This window comes from Oryctolagus cuniculus, chromosome 4 (genome assembly GCF_051225735.1).
Source record: "Oryctolagus cuniculus isolate XC-2025 breed Fujian yellow rabbit chromosome 4, ASM5122573v1, whole genome shotgun sequence".
Taxonomy (NCBI): Eukaryota; Metazoa; Chordata; class Mammalia; order Lagomorpha; family Leporidae; genus Oryctolagus; species Oryctolagus cuniculus.
In genome coordinates this window covers 150,815,722-150,842,585 of record NC_142870.1, presented here as the reverse complement: position 1 = coordinate 150,842,585, position 26,864 = coordinate 150,815,722, and the positions used below count along the sequence as shown (strand labels likewise).

General features: G+C 42.9%; 1 protein-coding gene across 5 annotated transcripts in view; it reads right to left on the bottom strand.

The window, feature by feature from the left end:
- The window catches only part of CAPN7 (calpain 7), a 55,517-nt gene that overhangs the window by 10,116 nt on the left and 18,537 nt on the right, over nucleotides 1–26,864 (bottom strand). For 3 of the 5 annotated variants that reach the window (XR_016233311.1, XR_016233310.1, XM_051818480.3), the window contains exons 5-15: nucleotides 26,564–26,764; nucleotides 24,390–24,476; nucleotides 16,549–16,675; nucleotides 15,163–15,248; nucleotides 13,588–13,681; nucleotides 12,047–12,193; nucleotides 10,366–10,472; nucleotides 9,346–9,466; nucleotides 2,465–2,609; nucleotides 2,240–2,339; nucleotides 827–902 (exon numbers count right to left, since the gene is read on the bottom strand). Coding sequence is in view for 2 of the 5 variants with exons in the window: in XM_051818480.3 (XP_051674440.1) it covers nucleotides 827–902; nucleotides 2,240–2,339; nucleotides 2,465–2,609; nucleotides 9,346–9,466; nucleotides 10,366–10,472; nucleotides 12,047–12,193; nucleotides 13,588–13,681; nucleotides 15,163–15,248; nucleotides 16,549–16,675; nucleotides 24,390–24,476; nucleotides 26,564–26,764 (1,291 nt within the window). In the remaining 3 variants the exon portion in view is untranslated. Of the gene's footprint in view, nucleotides 1–826; nucleotides 903–1,413; nucleotides 1,550–2,239; nucleotides 2,340–2,464; nucleotides 2,610–9,345; nucleotides 9,467–10,365; nucleotides 10,473–12,046; nucleotides 12,194–13,587; nucleotides 13,682–15,162; nucleotides 15,249–16,548; nucleotides 16,676–24,389; nucleotides 24,477–26,563; nucleotides 26,765–26,864 lie in introns of all 5 variants that reach the window. The other 2 variants (XR_001794591.4, XM_002716245.6) reach the window with 1 other exon arrangement.

The window sequence follows — 26,864 nt, the reverse complement described above, 5'->3', positions numbered from 1 at the left end:
GAGGCCTTCCACCACCACTCAACCAAAGCAACCAACCAAGCACCAACACTAGACCCTATTTCTTTACACACCTGGTATTTTCCTTGCTTATTATCTGTCTCTCCAATCAGAACATAGACTACATGAAGGAGGGTCCTGTTTTGTTCACCATGGGTTCCCCATGGCCTTGAAACACTTCCTATCACTTAGTATTTGTGTGTGTGTGTGTGTGTGTGTGTGTGTGTGTTTTTGCGTGGGAAAGCAAAGGTGCTTTAGTTCAGTGTTAAAGAAGAGATTCCGTTTGCCTGGCAGAACCCAGAGAGGTGTCTTCACCACGGTGAATGAGCAGAGCAGGGCATAAGGAGTGTGTGGGAGAGGGCAGGGGGAGACTCTTGATGGAAGTGTGTGTGGAAGCAGGGGCAATGAGGCCATGGTGTGCTCAGGAGGACCAAGCTTCTCAGTGAAAGCTCTGAAAACCAGGGCACAGAATAAAGTGGGACAGGAAGATCAAGGCCAGAACGTAAGAAGGCCCATCCCATGCTGGAGAGTTCATCAGATTCATCCAAGAGCCCATGGGAAACCAGAAAATACTTCTGACCACAGAAGACAACATGATTTAAGTTTCAGAAATCAGCAACATACAAGAATGTAGAAATCCAAAATTTGTGGAGTATCTAAATTGCTAACCAAATAACCCAAATATAAGAGCACAAGCATCCACCAGAGTGGCTTCCTTTAGTCTCTCAGCATAATAATATCTGTATAGCATCTAACCAAAATCAGTCATTTTTCAACTTAACGATGTAAATAAAAATTTAATGTACATTTGTGTGGCTACTGAACATACCTGGGTAATAAACTTTTTTCCCATCAGTCTTGTATACAACCATTGTGATAAATTCTCGGTTATTTGCAAAATCATCCTAAAATCACAAAGAACTCAATGTGGTTAAGGAAATGGTCATTAAAAATACTCTGTATTTAATGTTAAGAAGAATATTTAATAGCAATTCTTTCAGTTATTTAGTGCTATAAAACAATTTCTAAATCATACTGTCATTTCAATAAACACACTGCACACAGCACTAAATAATATTCTGAGGTATTAAAATTAGAATCAAGACAACATTCTCAAACCCCCTTCAGCGTAATATTCTTAAGATCTAAAGTATATATAATCAACTCCAAAACCCTCACTAGAAAGAAAAGCATAAACTCTCTCACATTTTTCTTTAGAGAGGATGTCTGAACAAGATTTAAACTGATCACAAAATAGAAATTTCACTGGAGGAAAATATCTATATATTTAAGAAAAGAGTATTATCAGGGCACATAAAGAGACAGATTGGTGATCAAATCATACATCTCATGGTCTGATTGTACGCGTACTGAAAAGAATTTCTGGATTGGAGTGCATTAGAAGGGTATCAGTACCTTGTCTGTTATGTGTCTACTAAGCAAAACCCAAACTGCAGCGCCCCCTTGTGGACACTGCACCTCCAGTTTGTACTGGGGGTTGTTGGCCAGGCTATAGGCATCTTTCACAGGTCCTTGCTTAGCATCCCAAGTACTAAAAGATAAAGTCAACAAAGAAGGAAGGAATTACATTTCTCATAGAGCTGAAATACTATATTGCTTTAAAAAGCGTTGTGTTTCAAAAACAAACTACCAGATTTTTTGACTGTTTTTAAAGTTTTTGGCATAACCCTGAAATATACAAAGAAAACAACTGTTACGCCAGCGCCGCGGCTCACTAGGCTAATCCTCCGCCTAGCGGCGCCGGCACACCGAGTTCTAGTCCCGGTCGGGGCGCCGGATTCTGTCCCGGTTGCCCCTCTTCCAGGCCAGCCCTCTGCTGTGGCCAGGGAGTGCAGTGGAGGATGGCCCAGGTGCTTGGGCCCTGCACCCCATGGGAGACCAGGAAAAGCACCTGGCTCCTGGCTCCTGCCATCGGATCAGCGCGGTGCGCCGGCTGCAGCGCGCCGGCCGCGGCGGCCATTGGAGGGTGAACCAACGGCAAAGGAAGACCTTTCTCTCTCTCTCTCTCTCTCACTGTCCACTCTGCCTGTCAAAAAAAAAAAAATAAATAAATAAAAAAAAATTAAAAAAAAAAAAAAAAAAAAAGAAAACAACTGTTACAAGATAGTTATGGGTAGGCATGACAAAAAAGGAATGCTAGTTTTTCTAAATTAACCATTACATTTTTAGTTTAGAAAGCAGAGAATACTATAAAGCACATTCTGAAATGTACAAAAATTACCTGTGAATACACGTGGATTCTTTAAAAAGACCTGGATTCCAGCTCAAATAAATCACGTCATAGTACTGGCAGAGATCATCCCAGGAAATCCAAAATATTCCTGAAAGTTAATTCTTTGTTAATCTAAAAATCTCTTAATGATAAATGACTCAAGTATATTTTCCCTGGTTAAAACATGTTACTTCATTGACAAATAAATGGTGTTAAAATTAAAAAGGTATTTACCATTATCTATTTTCTGAGCTGTTCGGGGATCAAAGTTTAAGTACTTTTGCAACTCAGGAGTCCAGTTTTTCACATCATTTTCACTGTATCTTCCTTTCCAACGTAAATGGCTCCAAGGGTTTTTCAACTGGATAAATCGCAGCCCCTAAGTAGAAATTAGGAGATAATACCGAGTTGTAAACCAGTTTTATTATTAGTTACATCATTCTTATTAAGAGAGAATGGAACTTGAGTAGTTTCTTCTTCCCTTCAAATCTCCTGGACATTAATATTCTTTGGGTAACATTTTCACATCATCACGTATCTGATCAAAAACCGTTAATGGGCTACCTACTCCTCAGAGCTATGCTATCCCTGTACGCTAGTCACTAGCCAACCACAAGTTGGCTTAAATTACTTAAATTAATTTACTTAAATGAAAATTAAATTTAAAAATGAGTTCCTTAGTCACAGAAGCCACATTTTCAGTGTGCAACACGGCACCGGTAGCTACTGCAGTGGACGGCGCCGTCAGCACGTACATTCTGCTGGACAAGGCTGCCTGACAGCATCAGGCACTTCCTGCCTTTCTAGTACTCCAGTATCTTTGACTCTAGTTTTGTGTCCCCATCGCCATCCCCATAAATAATCCAGACTCCACTTTGCCTGTGAAGGCATTTGCCCTTGGCTAAAGGGCCTGCTCTGTTCCCATTTAGCTACCCTTTCTTCTCTCAATGCAGCCTGAAGCAATGAAGAAAAATGGACATGGACTTTGTTGTTGGAATAAAATGGGCTCAAATTCCAGTCTATTTAAAAGCTCTGTGGACTGAGAGGGGGCGTCCACTAGTGCGTGCTTGCTTACTGGTCTATAAAATGAGGATTGTCTCCCTGGAAGACTGCGGTGAAGACAAACTGAAGTAACATGCCACATATCTAGCATTTAGAGCTTTCTTCTTCTAAGCACTCCCTCTCTTCTCAACTGTATATAGTGCTAACAATCTGTATTACCTTAGCTTAAAAGAATATCCTATTTATCCTGTTCCCTACTTGCACAATGTGGGAATCTGATCTTCCCACTGAGATAATAAACTCCTTGAAATGGAATATTAGTCTTACTTCAAACAGGCGATCTGGGAAAACTATACCTTTTTGTTTTTTTAAAGATTTCTTTTATTATTTATTTGAAAGAGTTATAAAGAAAGGCAGAGACACAGAGAGAGGTCTTCCATCCGCTGGTTCACTCCCCAGATGGCCGCAATGGCTGGAGCTGTGCCTATCTGAAGCCAGGAGCCAGGAGCTTCTTCCAAGTCTCCCACGCAAGTGCACGGGCCCAAGGACTTGGGCCATCTTCTATTGCTATCCTAGGCTGTAGCAGAGAGCTGGATCAGAAGTGGAGCAGCTGGGTATCGAACTGGCACCCATATGGGATGCCGGTGCTTCAGGCCAGGGCCTTAACCCACTGCGCCACAGTGCCGGCCCCAACTATACTTTTTTCTATTGATGTCATAAATCAAACTAGAGGCATTTGAAAAAAAAAAAGAACCTACATTCCTTTGATATTTTAAATGGTGGCAAGCTGTGGCCTGGGCTACCCATGATTTCTTTTTATTTAAAAAGACTGATTTATTTATTTGAAAGGCAGAGTTACAGAGATAGAGAGCGAGCGAGCGAGATCTTCACGAGTTCACTCCCCAAATGGCCACAAAGGCTGGGGGTAGGCCAAGCGGAAGCCAGGAGCCAGGAGCTTCCTTCAGGTCTCTCAACTGAGTGCAGGGGTCCAGGGGCTGGGGCCATCCTCCACTATATTCCTAGGCATGTAAATATTCCTAGGCACATTAGCAGGGAGTGGGACAGGAAGTAGAGCAGCTGGGCCCCGAATTGGCATCCATATGGGATGTCGGTGCTGCAGACCATGGCTTAACCTCCTGTGTCACACCATTGGCCCCTTCCCATGATTTCTGTACAAGACTCATTCCTCTCAGGCTATATTCCTGGATCCTTAATAATACAGTGATGGATTTATTCTGTATCATCTGCACCTTACATCAGTCAGTGCACACAGGATGCTGTCCTTCCTTTTCATAAAGCCCAGTTTCATCTGAGTAGGAAATCTCCCTCATCTCAGGACTCTTCCAGTTCCTCGAAGGGAACACAGAGGAGAGGAATGTGCTGCTAACCTTCTCAGACACGGGGCCCAGGCACCAGGGACATTCGAGGACAGATCACACTGCAGGTTTTGTTTGGATAAGTGGAGAATCAGCAATTCAAATGGGCCCAACTAAGGGAAGAACTACTACAGAATTAAAAATAAGAATCTGACTTAACACTGCAACATTCCTTTTCCAAAGATATCCCCAAAGAGCTACAAAGGAAAAGCCTCAGGTAGGTTCAGAGCGAAACCCTGAACCAGAGATGCAGCTCCATAGCAGACTACGGAACACGACCTCATGGAGAAGACACAGACGAGACTCTCAAGCAAAGCAGCTGAGACGAAACTGAAGAGAAGATCCTAGAACATGCAGGAAGGTTGGAGGCAGTCACGGGGCTGGCACTAGGGTGCAGGGGGCTAAGCTGCCACTTGAAACGAAAAAAGAGGGCTGTTGAGTCCCAACTGCTGCAGCTCTGATCCAGCTCCCTGCTAACGCATCTGGAAAGCAGTGGAAGATGGTCCAAGTGCTTATGCCCTGCCACCCACATGGAAGATGTGGGTGGAGCTCCTGGTTTCAGCCTGGCCCAGTGCCAGCTATTACAAGGATCCAGGGAGTAAACCAGCAGATGAGGATCCCTATCTCTGTCACTCGACCTTTCAAATAAATAAAATCTTTTTTTTTTAATAAAAAGATTAATACTTCTATGCAAGTATTAATAAATCTTAAGACTCTTAAGCAAAGAAAGTAAAAAGTGATATAAGACTGAGCACAGCTTTAATCTTTAAGTCTACCTGCAAAAAAGACTCTAGAGATAAATGTCTGAATGAGACAGACACGTAAATATTTAAAACTTTTTTTAAACTCTCATTTTATTTCAGAGGCAGACACAGAGAAACACAGACAGAACTCCCATCCACTAGTTCATAGTTCACACCTGCAGTGGTTGGGCTGGGGCTGAGGCCAAAGGTGTGAGCCAGGAACTCAATCCAGGACTCCCAATTATTCAAGCAATCAGATATTTTAAAACATAAGTCAGAATTAAGTAAATGTCTCAAAATTCTGGCCCACAAAAAAAAAATTTTTTTTGAAGCCAGGAAATTATTCAAATATATACCCAATAAAAAATACTCAAGGAAATCCACACTAATTTGAATACACATGAAGATGGCTATAGGCAACGATCAATCCTGACTGTACAAAGAGCACATAAACAAAAGGAAACCCAGCCAAGGCCAGCGTGATGTCTGCCCAAGCAGCCAAGGCCAGCGTGATGTCTGCCCAAGCTGGGTCCCGCTGCTCCCGTCAGCAGCTGTCACAGAATTACAATGTGAAGGTGAGCGTGATGCAGCAAATCCTGCACACTGCATGCCTGCTCTCAAATGCCTCAATCTTTACAGTCACTGCCATGAGAAACTGATAGTGTGTGCACAGTGCCACTCATTTTATATACCAGAAAGGCTGTTATTTGAAATTCTTACACTACTGGCCGTCAGTGATTTTTTAAAATCAGGTCAGAGCACAGGTGTCTATCTTTCTCATAAATACTGGGTTTCTTTAGAACAATGAAAAAGGCTTGTTATTCAAAATAAGTGATAAAATCTTCAGAGAAATTTCATTCATTCAAGCTCACTTTGCTGTTGGTTATTTCATTATCTAAATGTAAATCTCCGGCCATTAGCTCACTGTTGGTCACCTAATCATTAATACTTACCTCACAGGATGTTCTGACAATACAAAGAAAGATGTACACACTGTAATGAATAATGGCAACTGCTATTTGTAATGTTTGAGCTAGTGTTTGTGGCAAATTACAATTCTAAAACAAACACAAACCTCTCAGTTTATTCAATTTAATATAATTTATATATTTTTTTGCTTTAGGAGGCCAATTTTTATGCTACCTTTTGTTTTAAAGATTTATTTATTTATCTGAAAGTCGGAGTGAGAGAGGGAGAGAGAGATCGATCTTCAATTCGCTGGTTCACTCCCTAGATGGCTGGAACAGCCAGGGCTGGGGCCAGGAGCCAGGAGCCAGGAGCTTCTTCCAGGTCTCCCATATGGGTACAGGGGCCCAAGCAGCTGGGCCACCTTCTGCTGCTTTCCCAGGAGCATTAGCAGGGAGCTGGATCGGAAGTGGAGCAGCCAGACTTGAACTAGTGCTCATATGGGATGCCAGCATTGCAGGCAGTGACTGAACTGCCTAAGCTATAATGCTGGCTCCTTTATGCCATTTTTGAAGGAACACACAATCCTATACAGAAAGGTTAAGGTTGTCATATTTACTAGCTAACTCAGCAAGTCTTGAGAGTGTAGGTTTTTAGAAAATGTTGGAAGAGTCCCTTAAATTCATACACAGTCATGCACTGCGTGATGATGTCAACAATGGACCATGAAAAGGACAGTGGTCCCAAAGACTGTAATGGAGCCGGAAAACTCCCACTGCTGGTACCACTGTTGCTGTGGTATCGCCAGGGCAGTACTCAGTGTCTGCAGTGGTGCTGGGGTGAACACAACTGCACTCGGGGTCCTATCAAAGGACAGCACACAGAATGATGTGTCGTCCTCAAACTGCATAATAAGTCTGTTACTGATTTGCACGTTTTCTCTTTTTCATCATGACTTTTCAGTTTCTGGTACAACAGTCTGCCACATTACACCAGCTGCAGCCTCACACATCTCACGTTTCCTCTTGACCCCAATTTTTTTTTTTTTTTTTTTTTTTTTTTGGACAGGCAGAGTTAGTGAGAGAGAGAGACAGAGAGAAAGGTCTTCCTTCAGTTGGTTCACCCCCCAAATGGCCGCTATGGCCGGTGCTGCACCGATTCGAAGCCAGGAGCCAGGTGCTTCCTCCTGGTCTCCCATGGGGTGCAGGGCCCAAGCACTTGGGCATCCTCCACTGCACTCCCGGGCCACAGCAGAGAGCTGGCCTGGAAGAGGGGCAACCGGGACAGAATCTGGCGCCCCGACCGGGACTAGCACCCAGGGTGCCAGCGCCGCAGGCAGAGGGTTAGCCTAGTGAGCTGCAGTGCCGGCCCCTCCCACTTTTTATTTCAAGACTGAAATTACTGGGGCTGGTGCTGTGGCGTAGTGGGTTAGTGGGTAAAGCCGCCGCCTGCAGTACCTGCATCCCATGTAGGTACCAGGACTAGAACCCGGGGTGCCGGCGCCGCAGGCGGAGGGTTAGCCTAGTGAGCTGCGGCGCTGGCCATTGACCCCATTTTAATATGGTAGTGTTTTTTTTTTTTTTTTTTTTTTTTTTTTTTTTGACAGGCAGAGTGGACAGTGAGAGAGACAGAGAGAGAAAGGTCTTCCTTTGCCGTTGGTTCACCCTCCAATGGCCGCCGCTGCAGCCGGCGCACCGCGCTGATCCGTTGGCAGGAGCCAGGATCCAGGTGCTTTTCCTGGTCTCCCATGGGGTGCAGGGCCCAAGCACCTGGGCCATCCTCCACTGCACTCCCTGGCCATAGCAGAGAGCTGGCCTGGAAGAGGGGCAACCGGGACAGAATCCGGCGCCCCAACCGGGACTAGAACCCGGTGTGCCGGCGCCGCAAGGTGGAGGATTAGCCTATTGAGCCACGGCGCCGGCTATATGGTAGTGTTTTGTTGTTTAGCATGGTCCTAGAAGTAATAGGCTACACACACACACACACCCCAACACACACCACCCTCACTGTTCAGCAGGCTATACCATCTAGGTTTATGTAAGTGCACCCTATGATGCTTGCATCACAATGAAATCACCTAACATCACATTTCTCAGAATGCATCCTGGTCAATAAGTCATATATGACTGCAATTCCATGTGGCACACTTGAAAACCAGTCTAGGGGCTGGTGCTGTGGTGTAGTGGGTTAAGCCTCTGCCTGCAGTACTGCCATCCTATATGGGCACCAGTTTGAGTCCTGGCTGCTCCACTTCCAATCAAGCTCTCTGCTAACAGCCTGGGAAAGCAGTGGAGGATGGCTGGCCCAAGTGCTTGGACCCCTGTACTCACAAAAAGACCCGGAAGAAGCTCCTGGCTCCTGACTTCCGATCTGCCCAGCTCTGGCCATTGTGGCCATTTGGGGAGTGAACCAACGGATGGAAGACCCTGCTCTCTCTATATAACTTTGCCTCTCAAATAAATCTTAAAAAAATAAACAAGTGAAAACCAGTCTAATAAATGCTTAGTGATACTGTTGTTGCTGACTCATCATTACTTCTGTTCTCTGTATTTTCTGTTTTGAACCAATCAATTTTTCAGTTAAAAATAACCTGAGAAATAATGAAGCCAAACATTCCAACAATGAAAGGGTTAGAAAGGGTGTGCAGGTCTGAGAGCAAGCAAGGGCTGAGAGTAAGGGAACTGCTCACCTAGGCCAGTGGCATGCCTGTTACTCCTAGGGAGTGTCCTACTTTTCCTCCATTCCTGAGTACTTCCTCAGCGTCTACTAAACCCTACAGCTTAACACTGATTGACCCAATGCCCCCTGGACCTTGGGGACAAGGTGTATTTATCTCAATCCTACCAGTTAGGGGGAACAAAAGAGGTAACAGCATTTCTCTTCTGTCCTCAGTATCTCTGCCGCCAGCATCACTTTAGTTCCCACTTTTTAACACCATAATTTCAAGAGGGAGAGGCCAAGCTGTTTCATGTGATAGGTAGAAGGGATTAAGAACGCCACCTAAACCTTGATTTGTCAGTGTTTGAAGTCTCAGAAATCATTTGGGATCCATGCAATATCTTAAGAGTCATAGAAAAAGAGACAAAACCTTGAACTCTCGAACGTCCAAAACAGCATAGGCGTGAGTGGGGACAAGACCCCACTTTTCTCCTTCAGCTTCCGTCATCATCCCAGTGGATGCGGTGATGAGGACATCCCCTTTGTGAAACCTGGACGACCCCAGAAGACAAGCGGCAATCAGGGAAGCGCACTACCACCCCTCATCACACCATCCTCCCTGGGGGTCCGATGGCTCACATCGCCACTTCTGCAGGCTGCAAGTCTGTCTGAGGGGGCTCTTTCTAACACCCAAGAAGAACTTGACAATCCACAGCACATCAGATAAATCACATCATTCCCTTTTTTCTTTTGAAAAAATAATTTCCCTACTTTGAAAAAACAATTTTCCTACTCCCATAATAAGGGGACGGCCATTTTCCAGGGATTGATCGTCTTTCTTTTCCTAGAAACAAAACCAACACCTACAAGTTTCAAATTTAAAGAGTCCAATAGGCCGAGTCTGTTTTGAGTTACCCCATCCATCATTTTTTTACTCAGGTAACGAAAATGAATGAGAATAATGAAGGAAAGCAAATACTCAATTTTCAAATGTTAACAATTAGGGTGAAGAAGTGAAACACCAAATTCACCAAAAAGGGGTATCATTTTATTCATCAAATCATTGGGCTTTTTAGTTTGCCACCAAAGGTATCTCATGATTTGACAGTTTCCCCATCCCTATCATGGATTATCCAATCAAGCTTAAACTCTCAGACTTCTCTTTTCCCACCTTCCCTCAAGTGGAAAAATACTACAAAATACTTTTTCCATATGATGTATTTGAGATGCAAGTACTCTGGGTTATCCATAGTTTAGATGAAGTATAACCATCAGTGAGGATAAATGAGAGTTGATTTTAGCAAGTACATAGTGAAGTCTATTTTTAAAACAATTTCCCTAATAACTAGGATGACAGCTTCTGCAATCTCTAATCAAAACAAGGCATGATGTGTTTAAGGAGCTTCTTCTACTAAAAAATAATAATAATGATAATAATAGTAATAAATACCTTTGATAAAGCATTCGGAAGGAATTATCCTTGCTGAACGTTTGGCTATCTGAATGCATAGCAATCCTTTCTGGTATCCACCCAGTCAGTGCATGAAGATCAATATTCTGCAACATAAACATATTTCAGGGCTGTCAATGGTTCTCAAATCCCCAAGGCAGCTATTAAATCTCATCAATTTGGCATAATGGTGCTGACAGGAATTAAATTAGAGGGTAAAGTTGTTTTCAACCAGTAATAAATTCTTTAACTCAAATTCCTACCTGGATTTAGATACATGCTTGTTTTTCCTTATAACTCTTCCTGAATACAAAAGAACTGTTTTACTGATAAATGTAATGAGAACTTATAAAACAATTTTGATGATTCTTGCCACCATTTACTGAGTCACTTCTAATGTCTTATACACACTTATTCTTTCTCTAAACTGCGCTTGGCAAATTAATGCACTGGATTAGAAAGTCAGCCTAAAGGTATTTGAAGAATGGAGTCAATGAATGAAACTGTAACATTCTATCACATTTAACCGTGACTTATACATCCTCTGCCTGGCATTTAAAGAACCTGAAGAGTGAAGGAGGCCTGGTATTAGGCAAGGAAACAAATGAGGTATGAATGATGGGTGATCTGCATATAATCCTTCATTTACTCTTTGCAACCCTGAGAGGAGGCTATTATCCTGTGTGAAGCTAAGGAAGGGTAAATACTCATAGCCTTTCGAAGGCTACAGACTGGCTAGTATGTAAATTTAAAGTCATGTCTAACTGACTAGTTTTTGGTTTGTCTAGTACTTCTCACACAATGGAAGGCCACTGGCAGACAGGTCAGTTTTATAGGTTGTGTTAATTAGAGTTGAAGAAAACAACTCCCTCAATTTGAAATTACAAATCAAAATATACATAAGGATGACAATACAACACACCTCTCTGAGCTAAGCAGCCTGTTCTGGAAAGATATACTGTACTTAACTGGCCCATATTCCAACATAAGAGCAAACATATACATTTTAGGCTTTCCTGGATACACAATCTATGTGCAATGTGTTTTCTGAGATGCAGAGAGAGAAAGAGAAGGTACATGAGAGTGAGTGCCCAACTGCTGGTTTACTCCTCAGATGGCTGCAAGGGCTCCTGGCTGGGGCAGAAGCTGGGAGTCAGGAAGCAATCCAGATCTCCCTGTGAGGGCAGGGCTCAACTACTTGAGTTACTGCTGACTCCCAGGGTGTGCATTAGCAGGAAGTTGGTATCAGAGCCAGATACGGAACCTAGGCACTCCGAGGCAGGATGTGGGCATCTTAGCCAGGATTTTAACCACTAGGCCAAACATCCCCTCTCAATGTGTATTGTAAACTAACAGAATTTCTAAAAACTGAAGATAAATTTTTTTCAGAAGCATTTCACTACATTCTAAAGCAATTCTAGCCAACAGAAATCTTTCATTTTATGTTTTCCAATAGCCACATAAAAAGTTAAAGAGAAAGGCAAAAACTAATTTTAGTAACATTTTGATTAATACAATATCAAAATATCAATGTAAGTACCCCCATAATAAGGGGATGGTCATTTTCCAGGGCTTGATCGTGTTTCTTTTCCTAGAAACAAAACCAACACCTGTAAGTTTCAAATTTAAAGAGTCCGACAGGCTGAGTCTGATTTGGGTTAACCCATCCACCATTACTTACTGAGTTAGATCCTGGGAAATCATATCCTCCCATGACTTTCATGTATGCTTTTTCTATGAGAGAAACCCATAATTCACTTTTGTTGTTGGAGTAAGAACAGAGCAATTCTCCCTTATGATCAACAGGTAATTGGTCATCAATTATCACCTGGAGAAAGAGAGCATTAACTTCCTTGGGTGGCACAAAATATATTAAAGTTCTATCAAGAAAAAAAGCCTGATACCTTTAACATACTGATAAAGTAAAAGATATAATATCCCTATTGTTAAGGTAATGACAGTTTCATGCTTCTGGAATCTGATCAATTGTCAAACGATGTTTAGCATGGCACCTTCATTCAGTCTTAAATGAACCAACTGGTTACATGTCACGTAATTACCACCAAACTGATGAGGGATCCTAGAAATGTACATTTAAAATAATTCTGAAAGGGTCTCACTAGTAAGGTAAACACTAATATCATGTGTCCTCTTGGTCTAAGCCTGTAAAAAGAACATGCGTTATGTGAAGCTGTAAAGGTGGAATAATATGCCTAAAATACATTCAAATAACAGAGAAAATAATCACACAAAGATACAGTTCCCAATTTACATAAAGAAGTGAGCTGGAAGACATGGGATAAGAGTAAGTTTGATCTAACACTAACAGGAAGATCCGCAGTGGCATTTTGAATGATTCTTAGACAAAGAAGTTGAGAATTTTACTTTAGAAAAAAATTGCCAAACATTTTGTTTAGTTTTTAATTGGCTGCAGTGGCTCTCGAAGGGGTTCTATACAACAGTATCAGATCACTTGGGAACTGAGAGAAACACAAATTCTGGTCCCATTCCAGATACGAATTAGAACATCTCAGGGAGGGAGCCCCAGCAATCTGTGTTTTAACAAGGTCCTCTAGAGGGCTCTGTGCAACTCAAATTTGCGCATTACTGAGCCAAACAGCAATGACTGTCAGGATGGACCCCCTTGGGAATCTTGTTAAAATGCAGATTCTGACCCAGCTGGCCTGGTGATGCTGATGCTGATGCACACACCAGGAGGAGGCAGGCACTAGAGGATTCTAACAATGCAAGGCCCTTAAAGTTCAGAGTGCTGAAGAAATTAAAGTTAAAACTGTGCATATATGTCACCAAAGACAGAACTTTAAAGGCCTCCTCTATCTCAAATTATGACTACATATAAACTCTTTGGGCTTAACAGACTCAGTCTGTCTGATTTCCATTTAATCAAATAAGAATCAATCACTACAAGATTAAATTTATTCTATGCATTAGTAATCTTTAGTTCAATGTTGTTTACTGGAATTTTGTGTAAATTTTCTCAAAATCACTTAAAAACACTTCATACTTGTCAAGGTTTACTTTTAATTAACAAAAAATGCTACTGGTAGTAATACTCACAAATATAATATTATCATAGATGCAAAGTCAACTAAACTGAGCTTAGAACCCTTTATACAGGTAACACTTTTTGATTAATTCCACTCAAGATTCAAAGGTAAGGAACAGAGACAAGGGGTAGGGGTAAGAAGAGATATCATTCACCTTTCTTGGGACACCATTGAGGTGAAGTTTCACCATATACTTTCCACATGGATTGTACTCTGGTTCACCATCCTTATTCTGAGGGTAAATTATGCTTTTGTAAGGAAAATGAAGAAATACCAATATTAATATTCAACTACTGAACAGAATATGTTTTAAACATATGCTATTGTCTTAGTGACAATATTTTTATAAATATAAAATAATTTTATAATATATTCCTATTATTCCTCTAATAGACCTAGAAAAAAATTTCAATCTATTTACATACCTAGTAAATTATCTTTTAAGTAGATATATTTTAAGCCAGTTAAGATAAATAAAATGAAGAAGAAAAAAGAAGGCTATTTCAACTACCACAACCAAGGCAACTATGTACAACTCTAGTGGAGTTGCATAAAATTATACAGTAAGATACTGACAAAAACTATCAGGGTCAATTTGCTTTTGTTTTAAAAACAAATCTGAACCAAAATGAACATGTTGTGAATTATTTACTTATTTGACAAACAGCTGAAACTAGGGGCTTTGTTTAATCCATCTTTGTACTCTCATAACACAAAAACCACTCAGGAAAAGCCAAGTGAAAAAAAGTATAGGGGCAGTGCTGTGGCGTAGCAGGTTAATCCTCCACCTGTGGCACCGGCATCCCGGCACCGGTTCTAGTCCCAGCTGCTCCTCTTCCAATCCAGCTCTCTGCTGTGGCCTGGGAAAGCAGTACAGGATGGCCCAAGTGCTTGGGCCCCTGCACCTGCATGGGAGACTGGGAAGAAGCACCTAGCTCCTGGCTTCGGACTGGCACAGTTCCAGCCATTGTGGCCAACTGGGGAGTGAACCGATGGAAGGTAGACCATTCTGTCTCTCCCTCTCACTATCTGTAACTCTACCTCTCAAGTAAATAAATAAAATATTTTTTTAAAAAAGTATAATGTATAATAATTTTTACAATGAATGATTGTAAGCTAACAGAATTTCTAAAAACTGAAGATAAATTTTTTTCAGAAGCATTTCACTACATTCTAAAGCGGTTCTAGCCAGTAGAAATATGTCATTTTATGTTTTCCAATAGCCACATAAAAAGTTAGAGAAAGGTAAAAACCAATTTTAATAACATTTTGACTAATGCAACATCAAAAATATATGTAATCTATATAAAAATTTGAGATATTTTTCAGTTTTATATTTTGTGCTTAGTTTTCAAAATCTCATGTGTATTTTATACTTATGGCCTATCTCAATTCAGACTAGCCTATTTCAAATGCTCAATAGCCACATGTGTCCAGCAATGGCTTTACTATATAGTACAATTATACAGCATTATACACAAGACGTGGTTTCACTTTGGCCACTTTCATTTATATCAAAATCTACTTATTCCCTATATGCTGACTACATTGCATATGTTATCACAATGCCTTAGTGCTTCTTTCCCCATTTGCGATTCATCTGGTTAACCTGTAAAAAGGACCAAATTTTGGGTGATATGCTCTCTCCACTTTCTACAAAAGTTAAGACCTAAATTTTTGATTTCCAGTTAAGAAACAAAAGGGTAAAGGGACAAATACAAAATTTTACCTGGTAATCAACTTCTTATTAAATCGTCTTTCATAAGCTGCACTGATAGCTAGTGATGCCACAAAGGAACAATCCGATACTATTGTCTGTTAATAAGAACAATTTATTAACACATGAAAAAGGCTCATGGGAAATGAAATTAAAGATAAGCTTATCTGGTACAAACTTTCTTTTAAATTCACGCATGGATGGAGCTGGCCTGCGGTGCCGGCTTCCCCTATGGGCACTGGTTCAAGTCCTGGCTGCTCCACTTCCAATCCAGCTCTCCACTATGGCCTGGGAAAGCAGTAGTATATGGCCCAAATCTTTGGGCCCCAGCACCCGTGTGGGAGACCTAGAAGCTCCTGGCTCCTGGATTTGGATCGGCCCAGCTCCGGCCATTGTGGACTTTTGAGCAGTGAACCAGCAGACGGAAGACCTCTATCTCTTTGCCTCTCTGCCTTTCAAATAAATACATACATATTAAAAATAAATGAATTCATGCATGGGTTTCATAATAGACATTTTCCATTAACTTTTGGAAGATTTCTTGAACGAATGGATTTAAAAATTTTTTGTGGGGCCGGCGCTGTGGCGCAGCAGGTTAAAGCCCTGGCCTGAAGTGCCGGCATCCCATATGGGCGCCGGTTCGAGTCCTGGTTGCTCCTCTTCTGATCTAGGTCTCTGCTGTAGCCTGGGAAGTAGTGGACAATGGCCCAAGTCCTTGGGCCCCTGTACCCATGTAGGAGACCTGGAGGAAGCTCCTGGCTCCTGGCTTTGGATCAGCACAGCTCCGGCTGTTGCAGCCACCTGGGGAGTGAACCAGTGGATGGAAGATCTCTCTCTGTGTGTCTACCTCTCTGTAACTCTTTCAAATAAATAAAAATAAATCTTTAAAAAAATTTTTTTGGCCAAAATAAACTTATCTTTTAATTCTCTTTCCCATGAACTTCTGAATTACCCTCATTCATTCCTGTAATTTCAGCATCACAATATTTAGGCATTGCACATAGCATCTGACTTTTTATGATAAATATCTTCTTGATTGTTGCTTGAAGAGGAAAATAACAGACATGCCACATTGCAGACTCACCTATTTTATTTAACACGTGCTAGAAAAATCAAATAATGTATTTCAATGAAATTATTTTAGAATAGATATTTAAATAATTATCCTTCTACTTTTGATATTTAGTTTCTTTATAAAAGGTGAAATTTAGATTTTCAAGTTAACCCACAAACATATAAACAGTATTGTAAAAACAACTACTTATAAGTTATTCATACTTACAGTAGTATGTTTAAGTCAACATGTACAAAATGAGTAAACTTTCTAAACCAAAGAGACAACTGAATACTGTATTCATGTTAAAGTACTTTCATATAAAATTACACAAAAATGTTTACCTGCTTTATGCTGAAACTCGACACAGTATAAATCATTGTAGGATTGTTGGTGAGGTCTTCTGGTCGTACCCATTTGGAAAATGTAGCCTTTTGTTTAGGTGATAATGGTAGCTTGCCCCATCTATCACTGAGATAATAAAAAATCAGAACATGTAACAAAATTCATCTTAGATGAACCAAAGCCAAACTAAATTTCCTCATTTCTTACAAATCCTTTTTTTTTTTCCTGGTACAGTGATCACAACTACACTTATACTTTCCTAAAATAACTCTCTGGTCGAACCTGATTCTACTTAACTTTGAATCCAGTCAACCTGATCACAATTTCCCAGTTAAAAATATGCATAAGTAACTGAAAACAGAAGAACAACCTAAATTTGCCTATTTAAGAAAACAATTTAGGGGCCAGCGCTGTGGCATAGCTGGTAAAGCCACTGCCTGCAGTGCTGGCATTCCATATAGGTGCCGATTCAAGTCCTGGCTGCTCCACTTCTGATCTAGCTCCGTTATGGCCTGGAAAAGCAGTAGAAGATGGCCCAACTCCTTGGGCCCCTGTACCCACATGGGAGACCTGGAAGAAGCTCCTGGCTCTGGATTGGCGCAGCTTTGGCCGCTGTGGCCATCTGGGGAATGAACCAGTGGATGGAAGACTTCTCTCTCTCTGCCTTTCCTTCTCTCTCCATGTAACTCTTTTAAATAAAATATATAAATCTCTAAAAATATACAATTTAAAAGTTTAACCTAACTTGCCTGTGCTCAAGAAACTCAGCAGTAACAGTGTCATCATCAAGGGTCCTGTCAAGGCAAGTCTGACTCATAAGCAAACAGGCTAATGATGGGAAAGGGCAGCTGTGGAATACAAACCACGTGGCAGGCATCGGCTGAAGTCCTTCACACACATTCTCCACTTCATGAGCACAATAACTCTATTCTAACAAATATTCTTTTTTATTTATTTATTTTTTTGGACAGGAAGAGTGGACAGTGAGAGAGAGAGACAGAGAGAAAGGTCTTCCTTTGCCGTTGGTTCACCTTCCAATGGCCGCTGCAGCCGGCGCACTGCGCTGATCCGATGGCAGGAGCCAGGTGCTTCTCCTGGTCTCCCATGGGGTGCAGGGCCCAAGCACTTGGGCCATCCTCCACTGCCTTCCCGGGCCACAGCAGAGAGCTGGTCCGGAAGAGGGGCAACCGGGACAGAATCCGGCGCCCCGACCGGGACTAGAACCCGGTGTGCCGGTGCCGCAGGCAGAGGATTAGCCTATTGAGCCATGGTGCCGGCCACAAATATTCTTTGAAAGTGGATAAAGTGATCAAACAGCTAAGAAGCATCAGAACTACCACTTGAATCCAGGTCTCTGGGGATTTCACCATTCTTACCCAGTGCCGCCTACTAGCTGTGTTATGTTTCTCTAAAACTGTTATACAGCACCAAAGAAAATAAATCTACCTTTCCCCAGTCCTTTTCTTGAACAAAGGCAATAAATCCTTGGATTTCAAAAACCTTTTAGATAACATAAGGTACACGATATGCAGCCTGAAACAAACCTACTGCAACACTCATTTCAGTGAAGGCTGGCAGCAGGAAAGATGGCTCTGTGGTCAGGTGTGGTTTGCAAACTCCGGGTTTAAGCATCAGTTTTCCACTGCAGGCCACCTGTAGACTTCCCTTTCTTTCTTTCCCACTCTCAGTTATCCCACCTCACTACCAAAATACGGCAGAATTCCAGTCACTGTTCAGACACAGTGTTTAAAACAAACCTGATACCTGCAGCAAGACTGAGTAACTGGACAACTGACTCATTTACAACCAGCGGCAACGCTCCAAACCACGCCACTCTGACTTCCAAAGTACACGTGTTGAGAGCTCTGGAAACTGAATTAAATATCGCCACAGTTATGAGCAGTTGTTTAATATTTCCATGACATGTGACTGTATCAATTTGGCATTTCTATAAAAACTCTGAAAATCATGTAAAAGTTTCACTCTCTTTGAAAAAGCCATTAAAAAATATTCACACTTCACCAAAATTTTGAAAAATGGTCTCTCAAAGCTTTGTTATTAATCTGAAATCTTCTTGTTTATCAAAATCTATGTCTGTTTATTCCTCCTAAAACACGGAAGAACATTTCTTCACAGGGATGTTAAAAAAAAAAAAAAAAGGCAATGGGCAATGGGCAAGGTTGCAAAGGGATAAGGTGTTTTTTTTTTTTTTTCCTGAAAATAACAGTTAAAAAAAAAAAACCAACTTGCTATACATAAATGTCCTCAAAAGGACACAACAGGATTCATTTTTATTGTTGACTTCTGGAGAGCAGAGTCACACATTATGGGAAACAAGTCCATGTTAACATGAAAAATGGTGACTGAGAAGTAAAGTATTTCATATAAAACAAATGAGCAACCTACAACATGCTAATGTACAAAACGTCTAACCGCCTAATCCACACAAACAGCACAGGGATCCCGCAGAGCAGGTCCCAGTGAAGAGACTGGCACGGTGAGCAGGGTGGCCCAACAACAGACCAGCTGCTCTTCTCACGGTGGGAGGAAAACCCAGGCCTGGCGTCTACAAGACCCCGGTACTTCAGGTGACTTACGAGTTTAAAAAAACCAACTTTCTCTTTTTTGCCTTTAAATGACCAAGAACAAAACCGACTGATGTCACTGACAGACTGGAAAAGTGGTGCGATGCAGTCACTAGGGAGGGGCATGGATTCAGATCCTGCCGCTCTGCTAAGAAGGTGTGGGCCGTCACCGCCACTCCCCAGGAGGGACCAGGACCACAGGCTGCCTCAGGAAGCTCGGGCACAGGACTCCCCAGAGGAGCTGCCCCGGGTCCCAGAAGGGCGAGTGGTCCTGGAAGTGAATGAGGTGGAGGGAAGGCTGGCTGTGCAGAGCATACAGAAATAAAAGCAGGCTGAAGGCAATGCGAACAGATCAGTGATGTCAACTCTGATTTTCAGGCCTGATGCCAGACTGGGGTCAGCTACGTCTGTCTTTTCTGCACCTTTTAGGCAAACTGCCCTCATCTGTCTGAGGTTCACCTGCTGCCCTGACCCAGCAGGGCTCCCTACAGCGGCATGGTCAGGCCCTGGATGTGGGGTGCAGACTCTCAGCAGTTGAGGCAGCTGCCCTTGGCAAGGAAGAGACTCTCCTTCTAGAAGGAGGCAGCACTGGCTTGGCACTGTCTGCACCCAGGCCTGAGTAGCTCACATTTCAGACATCCACGTGAGATGGGGGTGGAGGGGACGGAGCGCCCAGGGAGGGAACCACGGTGACCACAGGCACAGCCAGAAGAGAAGCCACACCGTGGGGAGTCAACTAGGGCTAACACAGGGCGGGCCCAGTGGGGTGGAATGGGTAATTCAACTTGTCAGGCTTGCAAACTTGGAGTTGCCAGGGTATAAGGACCAGGAGAAGTTACACAGATCAAAGCAGCATGCAGTACTCTTTGGTATTTACTAAACCAAATTCCTGATAAACTAATATCATCGATACTTCATGCTTTTTCATCAAAATTCCCAAACTAAAGGAGAGCATTCATTTTGTTCAACATGATAAATCTATGTACGACGTTTTAAGAAACTGTTCTTTCTGGGTTGTGACTTTTTTAAAAATTGGCTGTCCCTTTTGCAGACACACCCAGACAGCATGTGATGAACCTGCCGAGTCCAGGGCCAGCACCTCGCACTCCTGAGCAGAGTGAAAACTGCTCTTCAGGAGTGACAGTGGCAAAGCTCAATCTTTCCACACACTTGCAAATGGAAACCTCTCGAGATGCATCAGGGTTTACAGCTCGAAGGCTGCTGACACAGTGGACATCACATGGAATCAGAATTTTGCTCAACTGAGAAATGTCAGTCAACTAGCTAGCCAAGGCTCCTCTGCTTCCCTGCGCTCAATACTTGTCCCAGCGACAGGAGAGTAATACCATATGGTTCAAAGAGAACTGAGGTGCTGGCTGCAAGCCCACCACCCTGCTTCACAGTAAGCTGTAATTCTAAGAGCCAGCACCGCTACGCTGGCAGAGGCGTGTGGAATGAGACTGGAGAGCAGACTCAGGAGGGGAGTCCACCTTCACTCAGGGGAGGTAGCTTAAGGAACCTGCAAGGCCTATGCTCCAGGAAACATTCGGGTCCCAGGGTGGGACAGAGCAGGGATCCTCTTTGTGCTGAATCTGGGAAAACAGGGCCTCGGTTCTGGTTGTAGGAAGAGGCCCCTGGAACTCCTGCTGGAGGAAGGAGGCCTTCCACAGCAGTGGGTGAGTTTCAGGGGACCAGACCTGGGCACGGATGTCACGCCCTCCGAGTTGTGAGGACAACGCAGAGAGCCCTTGGTGAAGGGGCAGGAGACGGGTTGTTGCACCCTGCCCCAGGGCTTCTCCAAACACTGACCTGCTCTCTAGATGGCTGTGTCTCTTGACCAATTTTTCACTTAAATAAGCACAATGCCATCATTCCATAATATCAGAACTAGGATGCCTTTAGATTTTTTTTTTTGACAGAGTTAGACAGTGAGAGAGAGACAGAGAGAAAGGTCTTCCTTCCGTTGGATCACCCCCCAAATGGCTGCCACAGCCGGCGCACTGCGCTGATTCGAAGCCAGGAGCCAGGTGCTTCCTCCTGGTCTCCCATGGGGTGCAGGGACCAAGCACTTGGGCCATCCTCCACTGCCCTCCCAGGCCACAGCAGAGAGCTGGACTGGAAGAGGAGCAATCGGGACAGAATCTGGCACCCTAACCGGGACTAGAACCCGGGGTACCGGTGCCGCAGGCGGAGGATCAGCCTAGTGAGCTGCGGCGCCGGCTGATGCCTATAGATTTTTAAGGATCTGGCGTTTACTGTAATTTCCCAGAGCAGAAGGTGGTATGTATTTCTCAAACTTTTTCAAGGATCATCCCACAGGACCACTAGTATTCAGGGTAACATTTGGTACCTGGGTAATATCAGGAGTCCATTATAAGGAAAAAATAGTTGGCTGAATTTAGAACAGTCTGAAGACAGCTACCACAAAATCTCCAGGAGAAAAATAAAGGTTAACTCAAGCTTATAATCTTAATTATTTAGTATTATTATTTACCATACAAACTATAATAGAGCAAATGCAAGATATCTTACTCTTTACTCTTGCAGGTCACAACTAAATTACCAAACACACTTTTTCTTTAGAACTTTAGAGATATTAAAAAACTACAACTATAATTTTGACTTAAATATTAATATATGACCGGCTGGCGCCGTGGCTCAATAGGCTAATCCTCCACCTGCGGCGCCAGCACACTGGGTTCTAGTCCCGGTCGGGGCGCCGGATTCTGTCCCGGTTGCCCCTCTTCCAGGCCAGCTCTCTGCTGTGGCCCGGGAAGGCAGTGGAGGATGGCCCAAGTGCTTGGGCCCTGCACCCCATGGGAGACCAGGAGAAGCACCTGGCTCCTGCCTTCGAATCAGCGCAGTGCGCCAGCTGCGGCTGCCATTGGAGGGTGAACCAACGGCAAAAGGAAGACTTTTCTCTCTGTCTCTCTCTCATTGTACACTCTGCCTGTCAAAAATAAAAAAAAATATTAATATATGACCAAAATAGGCCGGTACCGCGCTCACTAGGCTAGTCCTCCGCCTTGAGGCGCCGGTACACCGGGTTCTAGTCCCGGTGGGGGCGCCGGATTCTGTCCCGGTTGCCCCTCTTCCAGGCCAGCTCTCTGCTGTGGCCAGGGAGTGCAGTGGAGGATGGCCCAAGTACTTGGGCCCTGCACCCCATGGGAGACTAGGAGAAGCACCTGGCTCCTGCCATCGGATCAGCGCGGTGCGCCGGCTGCAGCGTGCCAGTCGCGGCGGCCACTGGAGGGTGAACCAACGGCAAAAGGAAGACCTTTCTCTCTCTCTCACTGTTCACTCTGCCTGTCAAAAAAAAAATTAATATATGACCAAAATAGAAAAACATTTAAAAATCATTCAATACCGGGGTCAGCACTGTTGAACAGCAAGTTAAGCTGTTTCCTGCAACGCTGGTATACCACATGAGTGCTATTTTGAGTTCTGACTGCTCCACTTCCAATCCAGCTCCATGATAATTCACCTGGCAAAACAGAAGATGGCCCAAGTACTTGGACTCCTGCCACCCATGTGGGACACCTGGATGGAGATACTGGCTCCTGGCTGTGGCCTGGCCCAGCCTGGACCATTAGAGCCACTTAGAGAGTGAACTAGCAGATGGAAGAGGTATCTCTCACCCTCTAACTCTGCCTTTCAAATCATTTTTTTTTTTTTTAAGATTTTAATTTATTTACTTGAAAGGCAGAGATACAGAGAAAGCAACAAAGAGAGATCTTCACTTACTGGTTTACTCCTCAAATGGCTATAACAGCCGGGGCTGGACCAGGCCAAAGTCAGGAGCGAGGAGCCTCTTCTGGTCTCCCATGTGGGCACAGGGGCCCAAGTATCTGGGCCACTTTCACTGCTTTCCCAAACACATTAGCAGGGATCTGGATCGGAAGTGGAACAGCCAAGACTTGAACCAGCAACCATACGGGATGTTGGACTGTGGCTGGCAGCTTAACCTTTAATACCACAGCGCCAGCCCCAATAAATAATTTTTTTAAAAAATCATTCAATATCTTTAACCAACGATAGCCATTCATTTACTGTAGGTCCTTGAATTGGATCTTCTCAGTAAACAATGACACTGTCATTCTGTTCCACGTTTCCACTCAGTTCCTTTGCTGACTTGTATTTCTACCACAGTTAAATCACTAGTTGGACAAACACTATTTCCTTTGTGCCCATGTCAGCCCACTGCAGGCCCACACTAGCTTGCAAGCAGACGAGGGATAAGCAAGGTTCTCTTGCTTTCCCACAGCCACACCTCTCCTCCAATCAATTTTTTTTTTTTTGAAGATTTTATTTACTTATTTGAGATGTAGTTACAGACAGTGAAAGGAAGAGACAGAAAGAAAGGTCTTCCACCCACTGGTTCACTCCCCAAATGGCTGCTATGGCTAGATCTGAGCCAAATCGAAGCCAGGAGCTTCTTCCGGGTCTTCCATGCAAGTGCAGGGGGCCCAAGCACTTGGGCCATCTTCTGCCTTCCCAGGCCATAGCAGAGAGCTAGATTGGAAGAGGAGCAGCTGGGACTAGAACCAGAGCCCTTATGAAATGACAGCACCGCAGGTGGGGGATTAACCTACCACTCCACAGTGCTGCACCCCTGACTTTCAAATAAATAAATAAATCTTTATAAAAAAAAATCCATGTTCTATGCAGAGTTTTTACTCCTTTTAGCTACCTATGTACTATTTCACCACTTGAGGAAGACAAATTTTATCCACCTCCAATTGGTTATCCAGAAAATGTGGACATGCAGATTGTCTCCCATAGTTTGCTATTACAGTGCTGCCTGATACACTCTTCAGTGCTCTGTCTCATCACTGGAGCCTGATGTAATAAAATCCTTTCTGGCTCACGCACTACTATGAGTCATTTAAGATCAATGTGTCACAGTTTACCCAGGAACGTTGAATACTCTTAGTAAAAAAGATTCGGGCCGTCTACCCCTGCTCTCTCAGGCCATAGCAGAGAGCTGGATCAGAAGAGGACAGCCGAGAGTAGAACCGGCACCCATATGGGATGTCGGCGCTGCAGGCAGATTAACCTACTGCGCCACAGTGCCAGCAGCCCCACCCCCCACTACTTTTTAAAATATTTATTTAAGAGGAAGAGACAGAGAGATCAATATTTTAATCACCAACTTTAATCTCAAGGCTATGAATAAAATTTGACTTCAGAGTATTGAAAAGGTACAGGAATACTAAAATGACCTTAGAAGTAAAATACCAACAGCTTTTACTTACCAGAAAGGCATTGGATAAGCAAAACGTTCCCTCAGGTCAACACTCATGAAAGGAACATATTCTATACCATTTATTTTTGATGTTGTCCTACAAAACACAAGAAAAATATCTAATGTCCAAGTCTATTTTAATCACAAATCTTTAAAATTCAAATGATAAGATCTAGTATTGTATTAAAATTAAACTGACAACCTCATATTGTTATCTTTATTTGGACACCGTTTTCATAAAACAAATACCAGAAAATAACTGATTCAATTCAATTCAGGAAGAGTAGTCTTTTAAGGCTAACATCCTTTACAACAAAATCCTAGACTTACGATTTCATTCTAGAGGTAATGAAAGTGTCCCTTGTACCCAGCACCAAGACACAAGCCACTTCTATCTTAAGCCCCAAGGGAGAAACCAGCTGTTTCATGATTTTGAAATTCAAAAACATGACACATAATTCTAACAAATATGTTCTTTATATTTTCTGGTTATGGTAATACAGAATGGGTAATACAAGAACAAATTGTCACAATCATCAGCTACAGTCTACTGACAAAGAAATGAGGTTTGTGGTAGCTTTGCATGTTTTCTCTTCATTTTGTATATATGCTTATTTGTATACATTCACTATTTCTCTTTACATCTGTTGGCTTCTTTTATTTAAAGTAGCTGCAGAGAAACCTCACAACCTAGTCTTTTAAAATTTTTTCTTTAAAATTTATATTAAAGGCAGTGATAGATTTCCCATCTGCTGGTTCACTCTCCAAAAGCCTGCAACAGCCAGGGCTGGGCCAGGTTGAAGCCAGGAGCCTGGAATTCAGAGACCCAACTACTCGAGCCACTGCCTGCTGCTTCGCAGGGAGCAAAGAGCAGGAAGCTGGAATTAGGAAAGGTACTCTGATACAGGTTACAGATGTCCTAAGTGCTGTACCAATGATTCTGTCAAATGCCTGGTCCACTATTGTCTTTAGGTAACAGCATCTGGGTAATCTGAGTATTGAAGAACACAACTAGCAATGCAAACCGTGACTGTTGGAACTAGGCATATATTCATCTTGGTGAGGAGATGAGAACTTTTCCTTTTCGTGAAGAACAGCAACACTTTAGTAAGTGGAAACACAGAGTTGCTTAGTTGCAATGTGGAATTCCAAACATGAGTAGAAGGGGGCCTTTTCACAGTTCAATTTTAGGAAAATTAAAATGTGAACTCACATGACTTGCACAGCTCTAAGCATGCTGTGCCCAATTTAAGAATAGCCACGCTGGTTGGGAGACCCATCCAATTTGCTCTGATTCAGAAGGCAATCAGTGGTTTCCACATTACTGTGCTTTGCAATTCTAGTATCTGGAGGCTGCTTTCAGATGCATGGGGCTAGCTGCCCAGGGGCCCATGAATGTTTAAGGAGCCAGATGATATACCTTTTAGGGTTTGCAGTGAGGTTTATGATACATATTCTTCTGGGTTTTGTTGTCTTTTTAAAAACTATTTAATAGAAACTATTCATAATTCAAGGTTTCTTTTGCTTACCGCTGGCCTAGATTATTTGGAAGGAACATTTTTTTCCCCCATTAGGGCTCTGGTTGCAAAGCCACACAAATACAAGTGATTGCTGCAGCTCTAATTTGCTCCTTGATCTTTTAGTGCTCAGTTTACAGAATGCTAGGATTTTCAGGAATATACATTATGTCTAGTAAAATATATTAGGAGGAACACACTTTAACTATTTCAAGTTGTTTTAATACATATGATTTAGGGGCCTGCACTGTGGCATAGTGGGTAAAGCTGCTGCCTGCAGTGCAGGCATCCCACATGGGCACTGGTCCGAGTCCTGGCTGTTCCTCTTCCAATCAAGCTCTCTGCTGTGGCCTGGGAAAGCAGTAGAAGATGGCCCAAGTCCTTGGGCCCCTGCACTCGCGTGGGAGACTTGGAAGAAGCTCCTGGCTCCTGGCTTCAGATAGCCCCAGCTCTGGCCATTGCGGCCATTTGGGGAGTGAACCAGGGGATGGAAGACCTCTCTCTCTGCCTTTCAAATAAATATTTAAAAAATACATGATTTATAATTACATAATAATAGCACAATATACTGTAAGATCTGAACACAATTCAGCAAACTCAATGAGAATAAAATTACCTGTGTTGATTATGTTAACAAATCCATCCCAAGGAATCACAAACTATTTACCTCAGCACTTCTATTTCCTCCGCGGTGTATCTCTGTCCTTGTGCGTCACAAGACTGTGGACTTATAAATGCCTGAGGCTTTTCAAGGAAGGGGTTAGATCCTAGTGGGAAATGTGTTCTCACTGGAGGTGGCTTTGGTTTAACATTTGTTGACTTGGCTTTGCAAAGTGGCTTTGTCAAAGGCTCACTCAATGCTTCAGCTCTGTAAAAGATGCACAGAAAAACTGTTCTAGTTTTTCTTCTCACATTTAAGCTTTTCAGGAGACAATTTAGTCAACAAGTAGTCAAACCACCCTAATGTA